General features: G+C 43.7%; 2 protein-coding genes across 2 annotated transcripts in view; both read right to left on the bottom strand.

Annotated features, from left to right (window-relative positions):
* Window positions 1–395: 395 nt before the first annotated feature.
* LOC110050364 (heat shock 70 kDa protein 12A-like) lies at window positions 396–6,985 on the bottom strand. Its single transcript, XM_020756283.2, has 4 exons — window positions 4,849–6,985; window positions 2,824–3,051; window positions 2,470–2,635; window positions 396–1,845 (listed from the first exon to the last, which is right to left on the bottom strand). The coding sequence occupies exons 1-4, from the start codon at window positions 5,146–5,148 to the stop codon at window positions 767–769; spliced, it is 1,773 nt and encodes a 590-aa protein (XP_020611942.1). The 5' UTR covers window positions 5,149–6,985; the 3' UTR covers window positions 396–766.
* A 146-nt stretch (window positions 6,986–7,131) lies between these two features.
* Window positions 7,132–21,998, bottom strand: part of LOC110050329 (multiple epidermal growth factor-like domains protein 8) — a 35,987-nt gene continuing 21,120 nt past the window's right edge. Inside the window, exons 17-34 of the mRNA XM_089293267.1 lie at window positions 21,420–21,574; window positions 20,574–20,784; window positions 19,696–20,308; window positions 18,612–18,935; window positions 18,186–18,275; window positions 17,323–17,494; window positions 16,548–16,711; window positions 15,995–16,139; window positions 15,325–15,638; window positions 14,553–15,045; window positions 13,719–13,967; window positions 12,947–13,145; window positions 12,449–12,632; window positions 11,395–11,559; window positions 10,598–10,731; window positions 9,736–9,844; window positions 9,286–9,611; window positions 7,132–8,722 (exon numbers count right to left, since the gene is read on the bottom strand). Of these exons, the coding sequence (XP_089149393.1) occupies window positions 7,936–8,722; window positions 9,286–9,611; window positions 9,736–9,844; window positions 10,598–10,731; window positions 11,395–11,559; window positions 12,449–12,632; window positions 12,947–13,145; window positions 13,719–13,967; window positions 14,553–15,045; window positions 15,325–15,638; window positions 15,995–16,139; window positions 16,548–16,711; window positions 17,323–17,494; window positions 18,186–18,275; window positions 18,612–18,935; window positions 19,696–20,308; window positions 20,574–20,784; window positions 21,420–21,574 (4,834 nt within the window). The 3' untranslated portion in view covers window positions 7,132–7,935. The remainder of the gene's footprint in view (window positions 8,723–9,285; window positions 9,612–9,735; window positions 9,845–10,597; window positions 10,732–11,394; window positions 11,560–12,448; window positions 12,633–12,946; window positions 13,146–13,718; window positions 13,968–14,552; window positions 15,046–15,324; window positions 15,639–15,994; window positions 16,140–16,547; window positions 16,712–17,322; window positions 17,495–18,185; window positions 18,276–18,611; window positions 18,936–19,695; window positions 20,309–20,573; window positions 20,785–21,419; window positions 21,575–21,998) is intronic.

Here is a 21,998-nt window from a genome sequence, read left to right as displayed (position 1 = left end):
AAGCTCACGATAATCGAGGAGATCCTTGTGTATAGGCTTCAAACTTCGAATGACAGGGAAATTTTGATTAGACAGTGATACTTCATTCATACATTGAAACACTAATGTAACGAAGTGTCAAGGGACTGGGGATGTGTTCGTTATCCTAGGGGCCTCTTTATCAAGCAGTTTTAAGAGCTCTTTTCCAGGGTCTCTCCCTCTCGCTCCAGGTGAGGTCGGGGGGGGGGGGAGGGTGGGTGGGTTGGGAAAGAAGAGAGACTCGGGCAACGAGGTTGAGAGTTTTCGTTACATCTGGCTCACACTGTTTCAACTTCTGTTACCCAGTTTTAATCTTGCTCGTCCATCTTCCTTGATATGGCAACCTGCAACCTGCAACCTGCAACCTACAACTTCAATTCTCTCTTCCAACGTTTTTAAATTTTAATTGGCGTTTCCAACTTTAACCTTTAAATGACACAAATTCTCCTTAAATAGTGTGAGTTAGTTCCAAAAACGTATAATGCTTCACGGGGTTTCCTAGCTGTAGTAGCTAACATGAAAGGTTTTGACGAAAATCGGGATCAGTCTATGAAACTTGTTTTTTTATCATCTCCGTGAAGGGACCGAACCTGATATATTTTTGTCATTTTCGTACAGAAGGTCGCAAGGGTTACTTGTCAGTATTTTATAATTTATAATTAAAAATATAACGAAGACTGCAAGTTCTAAAAAAACGCTACTGTTTGATTAAACGTAATGGAACGTTTCCTTTTGTTGTTCTGTGACGTCATGTTAAGTTCTTCGTCACCAATCTCAGCGCGGCCTTGGCAGAACTACCGGAAGTGACGTCAGTAGCTGTAACTTTAATCTCAGTTCCGCCGAAGTAAACGTTCAGTTCTATGTTCCGGCGTAACCCTTTGGAGACATCAGGGCTGACGATCTGGAAGGCCACATTTTCAGCCATGACACCAGGATCTGTGACGAACTGCACGTTCTTGTTGTGCGTGCTGAAGAAACGCAGCGAAGCTGTTGTCTGCTCGGGATGAACGGGCGAGAAGAAAAATGATCTCTTTTCTCCAACTTGCACCTGCTCGTCTTCCTTCACAAGAACATCAAACACATCTTCACAGTAGCTGACCCCGCAAATGTCGGTCTTCTTCTCTTCGGGATGTTTGTTGGAGTCGAAAGCTTCATTGATGTCGATTCCGTATGTTTTGGCCATGACTCGCGTTGTTAGCAGGTCCGGTGCTTGCGCGAACATTACCGCGCCTTTGATGATGGCGAGCTCTGCATCGCGCGGGGTAAGAACTCTCTTGTCCGGGAAGGCCTGGGTTATAGCTTTCCTCAGGGGCAGCGCCTGCGAGAAGCCGCCGACCAGAAACATCGTGTTTACATTCGCGTGCTCCATTTGCTCAAAGAGAGACCTGATGACGTCTACAGTTTTTTGAACGACTGGTTCGAAAAAGCCGCTGATGACCTCGAGACTGAGGTTCAAGTAGCCATCACTGACGTTTACTTGGTTATTTTTGTAGTTAGTCTTCAGCCGTTCGTTAATATCGTCGTCGCTTCCTATGATGCGCGAATAGGCATTCACGAAGTTAAACGGCAAGACGATGCTGACTTCGTCGTTATCGACGCCCTCCTCAGCTCGTTTCTGAATTTCAAAGTCGTTCATGATTTTCTGCCAGTCGTTGGGGAAATCCCGTCTGAACTTGTTGATGAAGTCCTCGCCGAACACCGCCATGAGCATGCGTTGGAATTCCCTGTCCACGTGCATGCCACCCAGTTGGCCACCCGCTGGACAGTGAATTTCGCGGATTGTACCGTCCTCCTGAATCTCGTGTACTGTTATGTCCAAGGTGCCCCCTGAAACGTCAAAGAAAATTGTGTTTTACCTGAAACATTTGGTGCTTGCGCCGTTCTTCCAGACGTTCAGTTAGTCTGAGCGCAGCGCGAAAAACGTTGGAGCGAAAAACGGAAAGAAAGCTAAGGCTTGATGCGCCGCGCTTCTCGCCATTTTTTCGTACGCGTTCTTCGCGCGCTGCGCCCCAGCTTATACTCACTGAACGCCCGGAAGAGGCTTGTAATTTGTCAACACCAATTTACCGTATACTTAATTACCATTAAGGTTTGCAGTTTGTTCACCTCACATCTGATCGGTTTTCCGTCATGACACAATAACATTCCACAAATGATTATTTTTATTGTTTTCATATGAAGCCAGGGCAGCCATATTGGTGTCCCAAAACAATCCTGTGGGAGTTCAACTATTTTCTTATGAAAACACTTTATTTTGTTTTCATGGCTTCTCGTCATTGTGAGTGGAAACGCTCTACAGTGTTCATGCTTTTCCAATTCGCACTCATGGCCGTGCAGGGAATAAAATACGGTTGATTGAATCTATAGTTAGTCGAAGACGAAACACTTTCACGCACTATCAAAGCACAAATAATCTCATATTTTAGTTACCGAACTAAGAGAAGCTCTAACCTCCGTTGTCAATGACGACGTACGAAGCAAGGCCTTCGTTCACTGATTCGTCGCCAGTCTCCCCTAGAAAATCCTTCATTTGTAACGTTCTGCAGTAAAACGAAGCTGCCTCGGGTTCAAGAGCGATTAGCAGTTGATCCGGGTCATCAGGTGACGCCAGTCCTGCCTGTGGGAAGAAAGACATTCACGTGACTGACTTACGTGACTCCAAATAAGCTGTTATCACGCCAGTCTATTTATCTGGGAGCACCTGTTAAAAGCAGGATAAGCTTGACTTGTGTTATGTCTGAGGTGAACCGTATAAGAGATTAAAATAAAAAGTAAGTAAATTTAAACAAAGGCTTTTTTTCTCACCTTGTAGGCTGCCTCTCTCATAAATTCTTTGGCGGTCGGCTCCCAAATGGCGGGAACTGTCACCACCCACTGCACATCACGTGACTCGTAGGTCTTTGCCCGCTGACCACTGGCATTTATGCACTCCATTGCCTTATCACCAAGATACGCTAAACAAACCGAGAACAAGTCCAGTGCCTTCACTACGGCGCCGTTTGACGCCATCATACTAGTGTCCTTGGAAAGGTCCTAAAAATATAGAATTCAGTGTTTTTCAGTACATAGTGTTATTATTTAAAGGTCCTCCCAATCGGTCCCTCCCGAAAAATGGTTAACAACCTTTTTTTAGTTTGCCTAGTTCCCTATACTCTGCGAGGGGCTACAAACACTTCAAGTCTCCCAAAATTACGATAAAATGCGATCATTGCTTTTTGTCGAACAAAGATGTGAAATTATCGTCGCAAGTCTTATTCTTACTTCACTCGCAAGGTGATTTAATTTGCTACCTGACACTGCTAAGGCGAATTTTGGATTTAGTTTTGTTAGTTTTATTACTAGAGTAACTGGAAAAAATCCCGAGAGAAATTGTATTACTGGCCTGCATAGCAAGCCGTTTTAGAGTTCCAGGGGGCCCGTTTCTCGAAGGTCCCGAAATGTTTTCGCACCCGGAAAACCGTTGCAAAATCTCAAACCTTATGATTACAGAGCTGTTTCATTCACATACTCTTAATATGAACAGAGGTTCTCTTCACACAAGAAGTTTCAGGCGTATAGACCTCTCTGTTTGTACATGCAGATTGACTAAAAATGGCTTTGCGGGCCCGCAAAGTTTCCGGGACTTTCGAGAAACGGGCCCCAGGTACGAAAAGCTTTGAAGGCATCTGCAGGACTCCCGCAAATTGGAGGAAAAAAAAAAAAAAGAAAATGGGCGAACAGGGGGTGGGAAAGCGAGTTTTTTTTGCTCTCGTTCTAGTTTGCACTGGGCCAGAATGCGGAAAAAACGCGAACGGGAACGCTTGCTGGATGGCTGTCAATTTAAAATTCTTTTGTTTAATTTTTTTTGTTTTAAATAGGCCTTCTAACCTCGTTTGAGAGTAAAAATTGTTTTGAATAATGAACTTAAAAACGAGGTCAATAGGGCTTATTTTTAAAATACTCACAAAAGAATTTAATACACGCGGTAACAACAATTAAGAGCGTAATAAACCACATGAGGTCTTGGGAGTGACATGCAATAGGGGAGAAATTTGTTTACAAACATTGTTTTTGTTATTTAAATGTTCAAAACGTTAAACAAAAGAATTCTTTGTTTTACCAGCCAATAGTTCTCTGGTTAGCATATTAATAACAATAGGTGACGACACTGATATCTTTGCTATTAACCCGGTCCAACAAACAGAGGAAGGAATCTTGTGCTTGGTGCATAAAAAGAGGTAAGGCCTATTTACAGCACCAAGTCTATTAATAACGGGACAAGCTTTATTTTTTTTTTTTTCGTGAACCTTCACGACAACGATCACTTTCCGGTGTAAGTAATCTGATGTGACTAGACGGGAAATCTGCTCAGGAGAGAGTGTGGAAACGGGCGTGTAAAAAGTCATGTTGTCTTTTTTTCTCCCCTTGTTTCACGTTTCCGAAAACCTCTGAAAACAACAGTCGGAAATATGGCGCGCTTTCCCAGAGAATCAGCGGGTAGAAAATTAATCTCAATGTCTCATTCTAAGTGCTTTTCTTTCGGTAAGTATTATTTTGATTATCAGAGACAATCACCAAGACAAAACATCAGCATGCCCTTTTATTCAGTCTTAAGTTCACACAATCTTGCAATAAAATCTGGGCGCGCGTCCCTTCGACTGAAAATCTTTTGTAGTGAATCATTGGCCTATTTTCACGCGAAAGCAAATTATCCGCACAAAAAAAACTATTTCAAGAGCAAGAATTTTCTAGCACTAAAGCAGGAAAAGGTGGGATTTAGAAAACTCGAGCGAAAACTGGAACAAAAGGGGACTGCAATTTAGAAGAAAAAAGCATAAACAAAGTACTTACCTTTGTGTTGTAGAGCACTAGCTTAAATCTCTCGAAATAAATGAAATCCTTGTTGTCGCCTTTGGCGAGATGCTTGGCATAAGCCTCGACAGCCGCGTGACCGAACTTATTAAAATTTCCATCGGGCGAGAGGAGAACGCACGTTGGGGTTTTGTAGAAGCTAAAACCTTGTCCGCGTCCCCAGCCACGAAAAACCTGGATCCCAGACTCGCCCAAAACGTTTGCTTCAGCGAAACCAAACCCAGAATACGTGGTACCGAAGTCGATGGCTACCGTGACCGAACGTTTTCGATTTTCCATTTCAGCTGTGTAAAAGCGGTGTGGCGTCTTCTGTGGCGAGAACCGTTTTCAAAACAATTGAACGATCCAGTTCACTCTTTGTGGCATGACAGTCGAGAATCTAATTAGATGGAATGCTGCTCAATGGTCATTTCAGGGTCATGTTAGGCGTAAATAGACATGACCTCAAAATTCATTGCCTATCCAGAAATGTGATGCGAAGACTAGAAGTTACTAGATTGGAGGTGTTGACAGCGAAATTAATAACAGCATGTTTGTTTCATTGGGTACCGACTCTACTTAGCACGTGACAATAATTTGTGTCATGCCAACTTTTCTGGATTTCATTTTTAAACAGTGATGTCTCCTCCAGATGTCTCTTTCCCCAAATAATGAATTTTGATTGGTGTCAAAATCGAAAACAAACAAATAAAGAAAACAACAATACTTTTCAGTTTGAACACAGATTTCCGCAGCCTATGTGTAGCTGTACCCATCCCCAGAGGAAAAACGGGACGTTCCCGTTTTTCGTCGGGGGGAGGGTACGGCTATACGAAGATTTTCGAAAGTAAGCAATGAAGAGCGCAGTGGTCAAGGCAGACCCATCTAATAAAGCTGTATCCTTTCTCAACCACACCACGTGCCAAAAGATAGCCTCCTGCACAGAGGCTCTTGGGCTCGTCACGCAATCTTAATCCCTCACGAAGGGGAGGAAGATTACGTGACGAGCCTACAGCCCAAGAGCGCCTGAGTAAGGTTAAGAGAGTTAATCTCCCATATTAGTCTTATTCCCAAGGTAATCCCACTTACGTTTTTTTAAGATCACTACCCACTTGAGAGATCCAGGAAGATCTGCAAATAAAAAATCCTGTGAAGCGGATTCTGTTCGCGTAGAGAGGCCGAGCAGCACTAATTTGCGATCAGGCGTTCTTTTTTAACAGCAGGAGGAGGGAGAAAATCGCAAGTTAGAGGCACACGTGGTATTTCATTCAAAACTGGGAGTTAAGCAATATTTCACATATCGCGGGTTGACCTTTATATTTTGCGACTCCAGGGGAAACAAAGCGGAACATAGAGAGACGCGATGAATCGATTACACGAAGAGCAGGCACACGATGAACCGAGCACACAAAGAGTCAGAGACACGAGGAACTGAGCACACGAAGTGTAGACACCATGAACCGAGTACAAGAAGAGTCAGACGCGAAGAACCGAGGACACGAACACCACGTTTACCTCCAAGTTTCCTTGAAACACAGGTTTCTTTTGGAAAGCAAGCTAAATTCTACTCCTCTGCGCCGTCTGTCATGATAACACTGACACCATCGGTGATACCACGAAAGGTAGAAGAAATGTAGAAAATACTTTTGACAGGTCACGTAAGTGTGCAAAAATGGATAATTCCTTTCAGGAACATTCGGCTTTTTCGATTTACTCATCTACATCATCTCCTCAGACCGCTGCAATTAAATCGATTGAAATCGATCTCAAAAACTGTTCACGAACTTGTATTGTCGTGCCGAGCAAGATTGTTCAGCAACGGCGTAAAAGCGCGCCGCCACAATGCCGAAATGTATTACGAGCATTGCTAATGCACCATTGCTGTGATCGAAGTTCACATCGTTTCACTTTCATTCACAATGCCAAATATATTACACTTCCTTACTGCAGAGTTGATTGCGAGGTTCTACCTTTCGCCAATGTCGCGTAAGCTTTATATAACTGTTTACGAGGTGACTTACAGAGTGAAAGAACCTTGTTCACAGGTTCCGCCTTCCTCTCGCCCCCTAGAACAAGAAGACGGGGCACCCTAGGAAACTGCCGTTTTCCCAGGTTCTTCCATTCTCTCACCCCGCCTGGAACAAGAAGACGAGAGAACCTGGGAACGAAGGAAGTTGTGAACATGAAACTGAGCGACTACTTCACGCAGTTTACAAATTACTGCAATTTGCTAACTTTGACCGCGTGACAGGATACACTTTACCTACAAATCTATTACCAATCCTCCTTCATTATTGTTTAATTAAAAAAATATTACTTCTTACAAATTAGGGGGATGGTCCTCACTATGTCGGACGAGAGTTAAGTCGAAAAGTTAAGTATAAATTTAGTCCCACAGGTAAACAGTCAAGGGTATGTACATTTTTTGTACAATGTACAAGGGTACGTACATTTTTTGCTGGTTGACATGGAGGTTGGCCTGCAAAACTTTTAGCTGTTTTAACAATGAACGAGAACCTCTGGGAACATATGACGTTAGGAAAATTAGAAATTAGAAAATTACAATTTTCAAAATGGCGTTTTCCACCAATGTACTATTCATTATGATTTCACCACATTTATAGCTAGGTTTACCGAGGTGACAAAGAAACAAACTCGAAAATATTGCGAGGTTATCTCCTTCCGTCTTGCAAACTTGAAAACTCATTTCGGTAAAAAGAATTATTTTTAACGCCGGAGCCACTTGGTTTTCGTTCCGACAAACGATATAAAATGGACGTAAAAAAACGTTTTAAAACACTATCTCTAATTTCTATATTTGCTGCTATTTGACTATTTGGCTCTCTTGAACCGGAAATCTATCGAAATTTAAAACAGTTTTGACTAGTCTAGCAAAGGCTCCGAGGCCAAGTCTTAACGTACGTGAATTGAAAGTACTTCGGAAAGTGCGTGACAGAAGTTTCTCACACAGCCGTTGCATTTAGGTCGTCACGCAACGCTTTATATCGAAGTGTTGTGCGACGCACCAAATAAAGACTGCGGATGAGGCAGCTGTGTTGAACTATTTACAAGTTTGTATATTCCTTATTAACTGGTAAACGTGACCGTCCGTCTTGGGACAAATTTACGTCCATGCTGCGCGTGATGATCACCACCACCAAGCGGGCGTTGATGATTGACGACAGTTAATGCAGAGCCCAGCAAAAGCTGAAAATCTGAACACTCGTTCCCCGGAAGTTGAAAGACTACCGTGGTGACGCACGCGCGTCCGTCTGCAGTAGGCTCTTGACTCACAGGGGCTATGACAGGTCGCTGTCCTACGTCCCTAAGTCGAAGATGGTGGTCTTTAGCCAACGAGGAGTCACGCAAGAGGACAGCCGCGGTGTCACGCTTAACGCGCCAGCAGCTCGGCTGAGGCCTTTTCATCTGACAAAGGAACGAGTACGTGGCAAATGGCCTACTCCTCATGGTTTCCAGTTGATGTTCTCGAACTTCAATGACTCTTCTGCGGGTGTGATACTGTTTGATTTTCCAGCCGAACACACTCAGCGACACCACGAGGAAGAACGCGGAGAAGAAGACAGAGAAGAACACAAACAGATCGATTTGAGACAGGTCCTGTCTGAAATACACCAAGCCTCTACTCCCAGACGTGTCCCGACCAATAAACACTAAGTAGAATCTTGTGTCTCGGAGTTGGTGCTCTCCGTAAGGAAATGTTAGAATAAGTCGTTTCCGAACATCTCGAACAATAAGCGCCCTGTGATATTCATTGTACGAGACGAAAGTGTTGAGTTTGACTTTTGATGCTGTCACTTCGTCCACCATATTGTCGCTGTTGTTGCTGTCGTCTTCTGCGTCTCGCCGTTTTCTTCTAAGGGTGGAAGACGTAAAAGACACAGCTGTCAATAGTTGCTTAGAGATCGGCACACACTAGGGGACATGTTGAGGGAACATGAAACGACAACAAGCCCCTTCGTTTATACGCATAGGACGCATCTTGCAGGGACAGTTTGCAAGAGCAGTGCACATTGTGCGGCATAGAAATTGAGTTCATTTTGTCCCTGCTTCATGACGCACGAATTCAAGCCAGCTGAATTTCATGCAGTGACAGTGTAGTGCTTCTCTCCACTCCAGCGTATATAAATGGGTACTAGACAATTAAATGGTGAGGTTAATCCTGCGATAGTTTCCCCTCCTAAGGGTGGGAGGGGGGGGGGGAGTAGAAATACCCCTGGTATGCACAGTAATAGGAGATGTGCGCCGGCCTAACGGACCTTCAGACTCGATCACAGACGAACCTAACCTAAATCTGTCTTGAGGTTCATGCAGATTAATCGTCACCTGATGTCTTCGTTGTCTTGAATAGCTGCTGGGCGGGCTTTATAACCGTTTCCCTCTATTAACTATGGTTTAGCTGAAACTATTAACACTCACCTTGAGGCACTAGCTAAAGATTTAACATTGACTTGATGTTGAGCAGTGGTTTTGTTAAATATCACAGTGAACTGGTCGTTTTCATTGGCCACGTACACATCCACTGCGCCCGCGAACAGATCAATCGTCATGCGGATGTCGACATTGGTAAATCTTGGGTAGATAGCATAGAAGATGGCGCGGCCATGTGGCAGAGGGCTGACTTGTTTATCTTCAGTATCCGCGGTATGACTGCCGATTACGAACTCTTGCACGACGCTGATCTTTCTGTAGCATTGTCGATTGTCGGCTGGCTTTCCCATAAAATTTTCTTTACATTTAATGCACTGTGTAATATCAATAGTTATTCTATTAGCTTCAATAAATGCAATTAACTCTTAAGGAAATTTGTACCACATAACACCCATAGCCGATAGGAGCTACCTACACATAAAGATATTTTAGTTGTACCTGATTTCTGTAGCAGTCTGATTTAATTGGGCAATCTTCCATGGTGTTGTTAAGACATTGACAAATCCCCTCCTCTTTACATGAATCTGCGTGTCCGTTACACAAACATCTAAAGCAAAAAAGAAAATGAAGCAATAAAATCAAAGGATTGGTGAAAGTAAAAGATAAATACTAGTATTGGTAACTAACAATTGTTTTCATGGGTATTTAGTGTTGTTCGGACCTTCACAAGTACGTGGTTTTGTCATTAGTCCTACCTAATGAAGCGGAATCCCAATAACACGGTTTGAGAAATTTGGTAGTAAACGTTTGAGAAATCGGGGGTAAAATTACAGTGATAGACTGAGGAGACTCTGACGGGAGGAAAACGGGTTTTGGATCGAGTTATCGGGAGGTTAAAAAAATCGAGGGTTCAAGAAAATAGGGATTCCACCGTAGTATGCTGCAAAGGTTTCCAACTACAAGCTAAGTGACTCTGAGATATTAAGTCTGTTCTGACATAGTCGGTAAAAAACCACCGTCTGAGGTCTCTGCGCTTCAATGCACCAGAGGACATTATTTTCTTCACGTGGCACAGGTGAACCACTGTTTGGTCAGAGACTGGCGACATAAACCTTTGGTTAAAGAACTTGGAAAGGAAACGAGGACGGCCAAGGCAAACATGGAGGTTAACAGTGGAAAGAGAACGCGCTGAGACGGGATTGATATCATGGACCGCAGCTGTAGCTGTGGCCAAGAACAGGGACAAGTGGAGGCAACTCATTTCTGGTCCTATCCCCCACCAGGGCTAAAGGAACTAAGCTAAAATTTAAAACAAATTAAGTGTTAGAGAGAGTGACTCCCTTTGAAGCATATCACAAACCTAGTGCAGGAGTCGGCAAGGTTGAAAAAGCCTGAAACACAGGAGCCACACTTGGGCCCTTTGCTGTTGTTTTTACACAAACACTCCCCTTCACGCTCAATCTTGTATGGGCCATGCTGCAGCCAGAGCTTGACCTGTATTAGAGGAAGTTTGGTTACAGTCAAACTATTTCTAGCACCTTTACAGTGTCTTGTCAGTGGTGTCAGTGGTGTCATTAGGTTAGGTAGGAACAAAAGGCGGTTAAAGGGTGCAATTCGATTGTCATTCAGAGGTCATTCTACAGTGCCACAACGGACAACTTGTAGCGGATCATAAGGAAAGAAATCAACCAATGAAAAATGTTAAAACAACGAAAGGTGAGGAGCCTTTTCTCAAACGGACCTATAACGTTGAAGCGTCGAAAGAAATTTGCTTACAGCACACTTACAAGAAAACAAAGTTTCTGCATACCTTGGATAATTCTGTAACTTTTTTATTGGTTAGTTTCGATCACAACGTTACGGTTTCGGTTTGGCCGTCACAAGAACGCATTTTCACGTTGCATTTTTCGAGTAAATTTATAAAAATTATGACATTTTGCCGGGTCTTTTACAGGATCTATATACTATAAGAGAGCAAAAGAGAAAGAAAGAGAGCATAGACCTAGTGTTTTCTATTAACGTTTTGTTCAGTCAATTTTCTCCCAAACAGCGTCTTTCAACTGGTCGCCAGCTGGTTGATCTCTGGGTATGCATGCTATAGGACGGAATAATCTCGACAAAGATCTCGCTACATATGCTGCAGTAAAATTCATTTACCTCAGAAGGTTCAAAAGAGAAGTTCTGATTGCGGCCATACTCCAGCTGGGTCGAGTTCATACACACATTAGCTTTGTGACTACACACGTCATAACACGACTCGCAGCTACCGTTGTTTCTTGCATCTCCAACATACAAAGCTTCACAGAGCTCACAGCTCTGACCCTGAATAAATCAAACAATGACCGTTGGGATTATGGATTTCCACAGTCAGGACAATTAAAATGTAACTAACGTTAAGCCGAAAAGACGCTTGGGTAAATTCCCAAGGTTCTTAGCGCGCGCTCGGCAAAAACACGTGTGCTTGCTAACGCCAGATGTAAGGCAATCGAAGTTATCTTGCTCGTTTGTGACAAAATAGATCATTTTTTCCTTGGATCCTTTAAGATTTAAGACCAGTTCATTGCCCTTCGTCGCTGGACAAAGGTATTTGTAACTCGTTTTCGCTCTGATTTATTGTATTGTCGTAAGATTTTCTTGTATTTTGGCTTGCACATGTACTCGCGAACGGTTCAGTTTCTCATGGAATTTCGTCATGTATTTGCTTTCTAGTTTTACGGTTCTATCCTACTGAGGAGATTAAAGAATCTGTAATTCTGCCAGCTATGTAATTGTTGATTGTCCTTTGGATCATTTTGGATGAATTTGGAGTCTATTTATCGAGCGAAAGGTCGCCGGTAACATAAAATCTAAAAAACTAATATCTTTGGCTCGTTATTTGGGTCACCACAGTGCTTTTCGTGACGGGAAGCGTTGCGGAACGGATGAGTCACGCAACACCCTTCCGAAATGCACCACGCGTCCGGCAACACTGCGAATTGAGAGTGCAAAGCAGCGCGTGATAATGTCTTCGGCAGCTGTTACACAAGACCTCCTGTGGGGTGAAGCGTTGCGTGACGAGCCAGATAAACGCGAAAACCAGCGCGTGACAACGACCTACCACAGTGTGGTTACGAAAACACGTATCCCCTCATGGGCCGTTACTGGGTTACACTTAGCGTGACGCATACGTGACGCAACTAACAGCAAAAACAAGTACGTGAGAAACACCTACCACTGTGTGGTTGCGACAGTCGTGACACACATCCAGGAGAGTCTCGTTGGCACACTGCCCATGTTCGTTGCACTGACATTTCACAGAGCAGTTAGGAGACGTCCAACCGAAGTAACACTCACAGACTTCAGGAAGGACACAGCGTCCCTGGAGGCAACCTTTCGAACAGACCGAAACACAGGTTCTGAAAAGAAACCAGAACTGAATTAGTTGAAACTGCAGCAGCTTGTATGTCTTATAACATAGCCCTTACAATCCGGTCCTCTGTCTGACACACAACGTCACCCTCTCCCCCGACGTTGCGTGACAGTGAGAGGACCAGAGCTGGACGAAGTATAGTAATGCGGCCGATGAACTGACAGTACAATGACTTGAGTTTAAGCTTGTCTAAATTAATTGTAGTTCTGAAATATGCAAGAAATGTGACAATATTGGCAATTTTGAATAACAAAAAGAAAAAAAACCCACTGCTCTGGGTACACTGTGATTCAGACTTACCCTGGATGTCCTGTGTCGTTGTAACCTGGTTTACAAACACACTCGAATGATTCTGGCCGGTCCTCACAAACCTGGGTAGTCATGTCACAATTGTGCCGTCCATTTAGGCACTCGTTCTCCAAGGGGCACAGAGTGGAGGCCCACACGCGAGACACGTGATTAGTAGCGTTCCTCCCTTCACAAGTCTCGAGCAAAGGACCTTTGAGAGGAGAACAACGCAGTAAGCAGAAGGAAACATTCACGTGAGCTCTGTCGGTGAATATCAGCACAGAGAACTCATTTATAAAAAATGGTAATTATAAGACTACGCAAAATTTAACGTATTACAGAATCTAAGATTGCGGTTAAACGAGACTGAGAAAAAGGAAAAGGGTATTACGGTCTGCAGTCTTCCCATCTCTACAATTTTTTCTTTTACACGTTCACTTTTAAAGTCTTGGCGAATCTGCTGGCAAACAACTACCAGCTTCTGTAGCATGAAGTGACTAGGAGTGTTTCTACTTCTCCCTGAATGGCATGATAGCAAGTACATCACAAGGTTACCCCCCACCCCCTACCATTACATTCGTCAGTACCTTTTGATACACCTGGGTGAAGAGAGACACTGAGAGTAAAGTGTTTTGTCCCAGAACACGACACAACGTGCTGGCGCTCGAACCCACGCTGCCCAAGCCAGAGTCCTGCGCTATCCCTGTTAGACCACCGCTCCTCCCTCCAGTACAAGACCGCTGCTAAACCTCCGCCAATCATCTAAGATAATTTAATGACTTACCATGTACTCCTCCCTCAAAACACTGTCCCTCGCCAGTAATCCCCTGCTTGCCACACCAGCCACAGTTGTAGTTACTCATACAGCTTGAGCATCGATCATTAACAACACAGCTGTCCAAACAATTCGATGACGATCCTCGAATAATCCGACCGCATCTTCCTCCCAGACACACCAGTGGTATAAAGGAAGGAGAAAAACACTGGCCAAGAGTTTCACTCCACGCGCATTCTTTCCAGCCTGCATCAGCACCTGAGGAAAACAATGACAGCAAACCATGCAGTTACCTCAGTGTCCATGACTAGACTTGAAGCAATGAGATTCCACACAGGACATTTTCGACATAGCTGATGCTAGCAGACTACAGGACACTTGTGAAATATGAATCTAGTTGAAGACCTAACTGAAGCTTGTACGCTCGTTTGCAACAACTGAAATTACATCTTTCTCAAAAGGTAAGTCATCAGAAAACATATTTGAGACCTCCTCCCTTCACCAAAATTTTCATCTGCTACTGCATTTCTAATCAAATGTGCTTTATGAAATCCTTGTTCTGAATCGAACGCATTTGGTGTTACGTCCGCGAAATTGTTTGATGTTTTCAGGCCCGGAAAGAAGTAGATGCTATAGCTCAAACACTACAGATCAGATCTGATCAAACAATTATTCAATAGGCCGTATTCGAATTCTCGGTGTTGGAAAGGGACGAGCTTGCAATGGTGGTTCTGCCCGCTTTTGTATCCGAGGAAAGATTGTTTGACAAGTCTAGAGAACTTCTCTGTAAAAGCGAATCGTGACGAAAAGTGCCAGAAAAGTGTGGCACAAGATCAGACTCACCATGTGAAGAGAGGCAAGTGGAACAAGTCCTGTGTGCTGCGCATAGCTGAGGACAAGTGTCTGACGTCTTGATCATGACTGTCAAATTTAAGCTGTCCTGGTCCATTAGATTTCCCCAACAGTTCCATTTGTAATCGTAAGGAGTTTTGGAAACGAACACGAACGCGTCAACGTTCCACTTGAGCTGTGGAGTCCATAAACATTTACTAACGAGACCAAGGCAAGCCGAGCAAGTTGTAGCTTCGCAGTTGTTAGCAAGACAGTTGTCTAAGTTTAGAAACCGGATTTGTCTAGTTTCACCACACGGATGTCCCACACTGCAGTTTTCGGATGATTTAATACATTTCCCCCCCGCTTTGCAACCAACACACCAGACACAGTTTGGTTTGAGGCTTGTATAAGGGAAGGAGGCCAGGCATGCGCTACACGAGGAGAAAGTACTGCATGCGCGATCAGACGGCTCAGAGCAGTCTTTACCATTGTAGAAAACAACCTAGAATTGATAACGAAATAATGAACAAGTGATTAATTGACTGACTGACTGATTGACTGACTGACTGACTGACTGACAGACCTACTGACTGACTGACTGACTGGCTGAGTGATTGACTGACAAACTGACTGAGAGCTTGTTTGCTAGAACGATTGAGTCAGTCCAATATTTATCATTATATTTCCGAGATGAATATTTACGAAGAAAGGGCTACCATCATGAAACTGTTCCAGTGCGTCAGCGGGGCACATAACAATAGTTAAGTTTACTTAGCTTTACCTGCGTGACATTTGGTTCCGCGTAACAGATGGCAGGCACTGGTGAAGTCACGGAGAAACAAGCACTCTTATTAGTGGCTAAGGTCTCATTTCCACCTTGCGTGACATTGTACACATCACACCAGCTGCAAGTTCTGACAGCCGTACAGTCCTCCTTGGAGTTAATACTTCGACATAGATCAGCGGGGAAGGTCAATCTGAATACGGTTGCTCGTGTTTGACCGTCAAATCCACCAAAAAGGTAAATTTTTCTGGAGATTTCCACTGCTGCGGTAGATAAACGTCCTCCCGGTTTATTACCCAGTAAGCGGTTATCTACAGATCAGAAAAAAAGGCAAAACGTTAGCCCTGATATGATTGCGTGACACAGGTTAACGTGCCTGTTGCACTCTTCGGTTTCTGTAAACAATAAAAGTAATGAGGATCTTACACTTTCTTTGTGTCCGTTTTGCTGTTTTCCCCAGCAAGACGGGGAACGATCGACTTACTGCAACTTCCTCGCTTACATGTACCATACGCGCTTTAAAGAAGTTGACTTGTAGCAAGTCTATGACGATCTCAATGATTCTTTTTGCGACAATATCCTCTATGCAAGGGTAATTTTCGCCGCACCCCGGCTGCTCGCGTGTGTGCAGAATAAAGGGTTATGTGGAAAGCCAAGACAATCATACCTGATAAAATTTGCCAGTGGTTGCATTTAACGTTATACACCAAGAACTGATCTGAGAAAAGCTGATCATTTGTATCACTCCTTCCTCCAAACACGACCATCAAATCGTCCAAGATGGCTGCTGAGTGGAAATATTTTGGTTGTGGCTGCAGGAAAAGGGCAAGAGAAGGATTTAAAAAAAAGGGTAGACTTTGAGCCCCTACCCCCCACCCCCAAGGTCCTTCCCTCTGGCTGTGCCAGACGTTGCTATGATTCGTCACGCACTCCTCGACAACATTCGCGGGAGAGGAAAGATTGCGTGACGACCTTAAAGAACTTCTGTGTAGGAGGCTACTTCAAGCGGTCAGTTGAGCTATTATTAACATTATCATTTATTTCTTTCCACGTCTTTTACCAAAGCCCTGATGCAAAGATTTTGGCTCATCGCGCATTTTTTAGGAAAAAATAGTAGCTAATAGTGCTAAAAAAAGACATTGACAAGCACAACAAGTAATTCTTCTTCTCCTTGCTGTTAAAAGCTGAAGGTAGGTAGATCAGGATTTTGCGGGGCTCACCTCATTGGAGGGCAAAGCCTGTAAAATATTCCACTTGCCGGTAGCCAGGTCTAGAGAGTACAATTCATTCGATGCGCTCACGGTGTGAACCCTAAATCTGTATCCTCCAAACACCAAGACAATCCCTTTAGCGGGGTAATACACGGCTGTATGGCCATAGATACCTGTGATACAGAAACAAGTGATAAGTAAGCTTTCTCCCAGCTCTTGATCTCTTAAGTCAGCACAGTGAGTACCTCCTTCAGACAGAAACCTAGCTCTTAGAAAGTCATCCTTAAGACTACGAGTAACTTCAAAATTTCAATAAGATGTTTCAAAGCGCGGGAGGAAAGCGAAGTGTGTAAAAATCAAGATGCAAGCAGTAAAGCTAATCTTGGCCTTTTTTGTATTTAAATATTGACCCACAGAAATCTCTCAAATGCGACCAGTATAACAACTTAACAGGTATCTTCAGCTTACAGGTTTTCTGTCCATAGTCAACGATAAAACTTTCAAAGAAATACGGCAGTTCGAACCGTGTTTGCAACGTTATAAAAATGTTGGAAGACAACGCACACTGTTTTCTTCAAGATTGTGGCCAATGATAGTATTACAACAGTTGCTAAAACCAAGGTTTCATGAAATCATTTACAAGAGGCAATACAACTGAATAGCATAAAAGGATCTACTACAACTTGTCGAAAACATTTAAGAGTAGTTTACTTAATTTTCCTGTGGCAGAGAAAACTGTGGGATTAACCGTTTGTTAAAAACAACATCTCTGTAAGGTACAAACCTTTGGGAGAAGGTCCACTGGTGGTCAAGTTTGTCCACTCCTTAGTGTCAATATTATACTTGTAAGATCTTTCACTGAAGCCCAATATGCGATCATATCCCCCAATAATATACATCTCGTTACCCACGAGAGTTGCAGTGTGACCTGCTACCTTGGGGCCTTTACTGATCAGCTAGAAAAAGGAAAAACAAACACAATTAGCTACAATTTTAAATCCACCATGACGGATCTATGGGTTATTGACCAAGCGTGAGGTCAAGATAACTGGATTTTTGTCAAGTCCGTTTTTGTGCATGTTTATGAGAGACGTAGTCGTACTTACAGATAAGTTGTATATCATAAATAACGCCACTGTCCTGCGGGACATAGCGGGTAATCTCGAGTGAGCAATTGCCCACTCGGGCTCGGCAAGACCCATGTACAAGCAGCTTGAAGGAGCAGAGAATTGAGAAGAAATTTGTGCAGACGAGGCTTGAGATGAAGTTTGAATATCAAACGCAATCAAGCATAAGGTAAGCCGTACTGTAATACACGATAAAAACAGGAACGGCCGTTTAAGGTAGTCTCTAGTCACTTTGTCCCAGATTCAAACCTCTGGCTTGTGGTACAATTTTCTAGGGTCGTGCTATTTCACCCTAACCTGAGATAACATATTCCCTTGTTAAGAAAGTACAAGAACGAGGTGAAAGGATCAGCACATCGTTCAATAACGCTGAAAACCGTAATACCGGGGAGCTTTTTTCTGAACACGTCCGAGATTCGACCATATAAGTCTCATTCCACGACGAAGCTCCACAGAAATGCAGTTTGTTTCAATCATGGCTCCACTGAACATTAAATACACACTTAACATTTGTCCATACCTTACTCCAACGAAGTGATGTTACGTTAAAAGACCACAAAGTGTCATCAGCGCCATTCTCTGTCATCCCTCCGTATAACAGCATAGAATCCTGAAAGATTCGCACAAAATAAATTATCGCGTTGAGAATCAAGAATAACGAAAAGGTTCATAAGGTTTCAAGTGCTTTACTTCGCATCACTGTGGCATGAACCGACTAAGATAACATCCAGGGGATTTATTCGTTAAGTATCTGAAGCAGTGTCTCAACTAGAGTTCGCTCCATGAGTTGGAGTGTTGGAGCTACATAAAAGTTTTATGCTATACAGTAAATATTTCGGACGCTTAAAAATTTCGGACGGTTCTATTTTCGGACTTTTTCGGCTTTTCTTGTTCGAAATTAAAATCGTCCGAAAATTTTTGCAAGTAATGTATGGTTAATACTCACGATATAAAACACGGCAGAGTGGAGATATCGAGCAGAAGGAATTCTACCTTCCAGCTGATTAACTTCTACAAGTGACCAAGTACTGGAGCTCAGATTAAAACTCTGAAGATCATTCAGCAGTCCATGGGTGAGTGAGTAACCTGCATAAGCCAGTAAGACTCCGGGAACATGTACCATGGTGTGGCCCATCCGTGCCAAGTAATCAGTGCTCATGTTACGGCTAGGTCCATGACTGAGGACTTCCCACAGGACTGTACCGGGAGTGATGACCTGCCTACAGTCTGGACCGGTGAAACCATCAGCGCAGATACAACCACCTAGAGTCTGTTGATGACAGTTTAGTGAATGAGTGCTGGGACACTGCACCAGATAGCTCAATTTTCATACGACTGGCATGGGTAATGGATACATACATAGTTGTGGTTTCACTTGGGGTGGAGGCTAGGGAATGCTCAGTTACTGCATGGTGAATTGGGGAGCATTTATGGTAGTGCTTGGAGTGACAAGGGAATGCTTGTGGAACTGCTTCGGGGAAGGGGACGGAAGCTTATGGTGCTGTTTTTTGGGGGAAGTGAAGAGAAAAGAATGCTTATGGTACTGCTTAGGAAGTGGAGAGGGACATTTATGGTGCTGTTTTGAGGGGGTAGGTGGAGAAAAGGGAATTGTAATGTTACTACTTAGGGGATGAAAAGAAACGTTTATGGTGTTGCTTTGGGGAGGTGGGGTAGATAGAAGGGAATGCTTATGGCATTGCTTAGGGGGAGGAGGAGAAACGTTTATGATGCTACCTCAAGGGGGTAGAGAAAGAAGGAAATGCTTATGGTACTGCTTGTTTTGTAGTCTCTCCCTGTTTACACCTGCCACACAGGCTACAAAGATCAATGTTCAGGTTAAACAGAAGACGTCTATTGAGTGGGAGAAGAATCGTGTGAGTGTGAAGAGGTCCGCAAATCAGATAGCCTGCGTTGCAGGCGTTAACGGGCCGCACTTTGCCTCCCCCTCCCCTTTTTAACGCCTGCTACGGAACCAAGATATGACAGAAGCGTAATAATGCTCATGTGCCTGTTACAAGTATTCTACTTACAAGGTTGCACTGGCCCTGACCCAGTGATAAACTGCAATTGTTTGGACACACCGGCTGGTCACAGTTGTCCCCAGTCCACCCCTCTAAGCAAACACATTCCTCCCCACGGGACGACATGACACATCTCTGATTTCCATCGCAGAGGCCGGGGCATTTCTTCACACTGAACTTTGCACTGAAACTCTTCGACAGTGCATCAGAACTTAAGTTAGCTGTGATAAGAACTACCATGTTCCCTAGTGTGGCTGTTACGGATTTCAGTTCAGCTCCATCCCAGCCGCAGAACGAGCCAAGCTTGTAAAACGACCGGACTGGTGACGAGTCGCCCAGTATGAATGGCGGCAAACCGTCATACACATCGACGTGATCCGTCAAGCAGCTGATGCGCAGCTCCTTAAAAGTGAGAGTTATCTGTCCTCTGCTCTCCAACGGTGGAGGAGAAGGACCATAAACCACACCGTGACTGCTGTTACTTAATGAGGAAATCAGCCACAGACAACTGGCTGTTGCTTTGATCGTGACCCCTGCACCCAGCTGTGTTGAAATGAAACCTTGAGTGACGTCAGTAAGGATACTTCGAGTATCACACTCATGGAAACACAAGCCACCATTTCTACAAGTAGGATTCAAGAGTTAAAGTTAGTCCTGACAAAACTAACTTCGCTCGCTCAAAACGGCAAGATCTCGGTTTGATATTTTCCCATAAAGACCTCACTCTCGGTTAATAAGTAGTTATTATTTTCAACTGACCATTTGGAAAGTTTTGATGTGATTAGAGTGGTTCAAACTTAACTGCCGTGAATTATTCGCATTTGCATTTGCCCGCGGTCGACGCAAATTATAGATTTAAAGAACTAAATGCAAGTTCAACTACTTACTTGGGATCTCCTTTGAGTCCTGGCTTACATTTTTCACAATTGTCCCCCATGGTGTCGTCAGCACAGAAGCACTTCCCTGTCACCATGTCACAAAAGTCCTGCTCTGGATCACCGTGACCATTGCACTGACAAGGTTTACAACCTTCAGCAGTGGTTGCGTTACCAAACGTTCCAGGAATGCAAAATTCACAGTGCATACCTCGAGTATAATCTATGATAAAGAGCAAATGCATTGACGTACTAGAAAGGCATGTCTCCCGGGGAGGTTGCAGTGGGTAATCGTTTAGACGAGGGGTAAACATCTTGAGTTTGTTGAAGGCCATTCACGGTTGAAGCTCTCGTAAGCAGACAGCCATAGTACAAGAAAAACTGTCCGCTTAGAAGAGGTGTCATGTTACGTAGGTTAAGAATGTAGTGTCTGTACGTGGCAGGGACCAAGACGAAGTGTCCACTTATTTAGTGTTAACCTACAGAAGGCATCCGTTCGCAAAGGTTAGCAATAAGAAGATTTGAAACTGAGGATGTTAGTTGGTCGGGTGGGCGGTTGGTCAGTTGATCAGTCAGTTGGCCAATTGGTCAGTCAGTCGGTGAGTCAATTGGTTGGTCGATCCGTCGGTCAGTCGGTCAGTCGGCCGGTCGGTCGGTCACGTGCTCCATCAGTCCCCCCGTCAGTCAAACAGTCAGTCTGCCGGTCAGTCGGTGGGTCAGTCTGTGGGCCAGTTGGTCAGCTGATCGTGTGGTCAGTCAGTTTGATGACAATTTCAACCAGGTTTGTAAGCCACGAAGGCGGGTTTTAAGAAAAATTTCTTCTGGCTTACAACTCAACTTATTACGATATCCTTTTACCTTGACACTTGTCACAAATACCAATGCCCTTTGAACAGTCACTGTGTCCATTACAGCCACAATCAATACTGCAGTTTTCACCCAACCAACCAAGATTACAATCACAAACGAAGTCAGCTCCACAAACACCATGATCACCACAGTCATGATAGCATCTGAATTAGAAAAAAAAAGACTGATTAGATTTATTTTCGTTAAACTTAAGTATGTTTCCAACACCAATGGCAACCTCTCCTGTTAAAGGAACTACGTCACAGTTTCGTATCTTGAAAAGTTAAGCCTAAATTCTTCAAGTTCATTGTTTGTAATCCGTGTCAATCTTCTCCATCCTTAACCATCCTTGTTCCTATATGGTTTATTATTATCTCTTTGGTGTTTTTCTAATGTAGTAAACTGCTATTTTCAGGTTTCCTCTAGTTTAAAATTATTTTTATACATGGCCAAATCAAATCCCTTGCATGTGCTTTGTCATTCATTCGCGGTGCGGGAGTTGAACTCTGGGCCACCGAGAACAAATCCAGAGAGAGGAAGGGAGGAGGATTTGAACCAGGGACCTCCAGGTTTCAAATCCAGCGACCT

Source organism: Orbicella faveolata, unplaced genomic scaffold (genome assembly GCF_042242905.1).
Source record: "Orbicella faveolata isolate gen_17 unplaced genomic scaffold, um_ofav_v1 contig_25, whole genome shotgun sequence".
In the NCBI taxonomy this organism is placed as follows: domain Eukaryota; kingdom Metazoa; phylum Cnidaria; class Anthozoa; order Scleractinia; family Merulinidae; genus Orbicella; species Orbicella faveolata.
The sequence above is the reverse complement of the archived record's forward strand: the minus strand, read 5'-3'. Positions and strand labels throughout refer to the sequence as shown.

Excerpts from the sequence above, each read along its gene's own strand:
- LOC110050364 (XM_020756283.2), bottom strand. The coding sequence starts at position 5,148 with ATGGAAAATCGAAAACGTTCGGTCACGGTAGCCATCGACTTCGGTACC. Across the intron at positions 2,636-2,823 it reads TGAGAGAGGCAGCCTACAAG|GCAGGACTGGCGTCACCTGA; the intron begins GTGAGAAAAAAA and ends TTCTTCCCACAG. Across the intron at positions 1,846-2,469 it reads CGTCGTCATTGACAACGGAG|GGGGCACCTTGGACATAACA; the intron begins GTTAGAGCTTCT and ends TTGACGTTTCAG.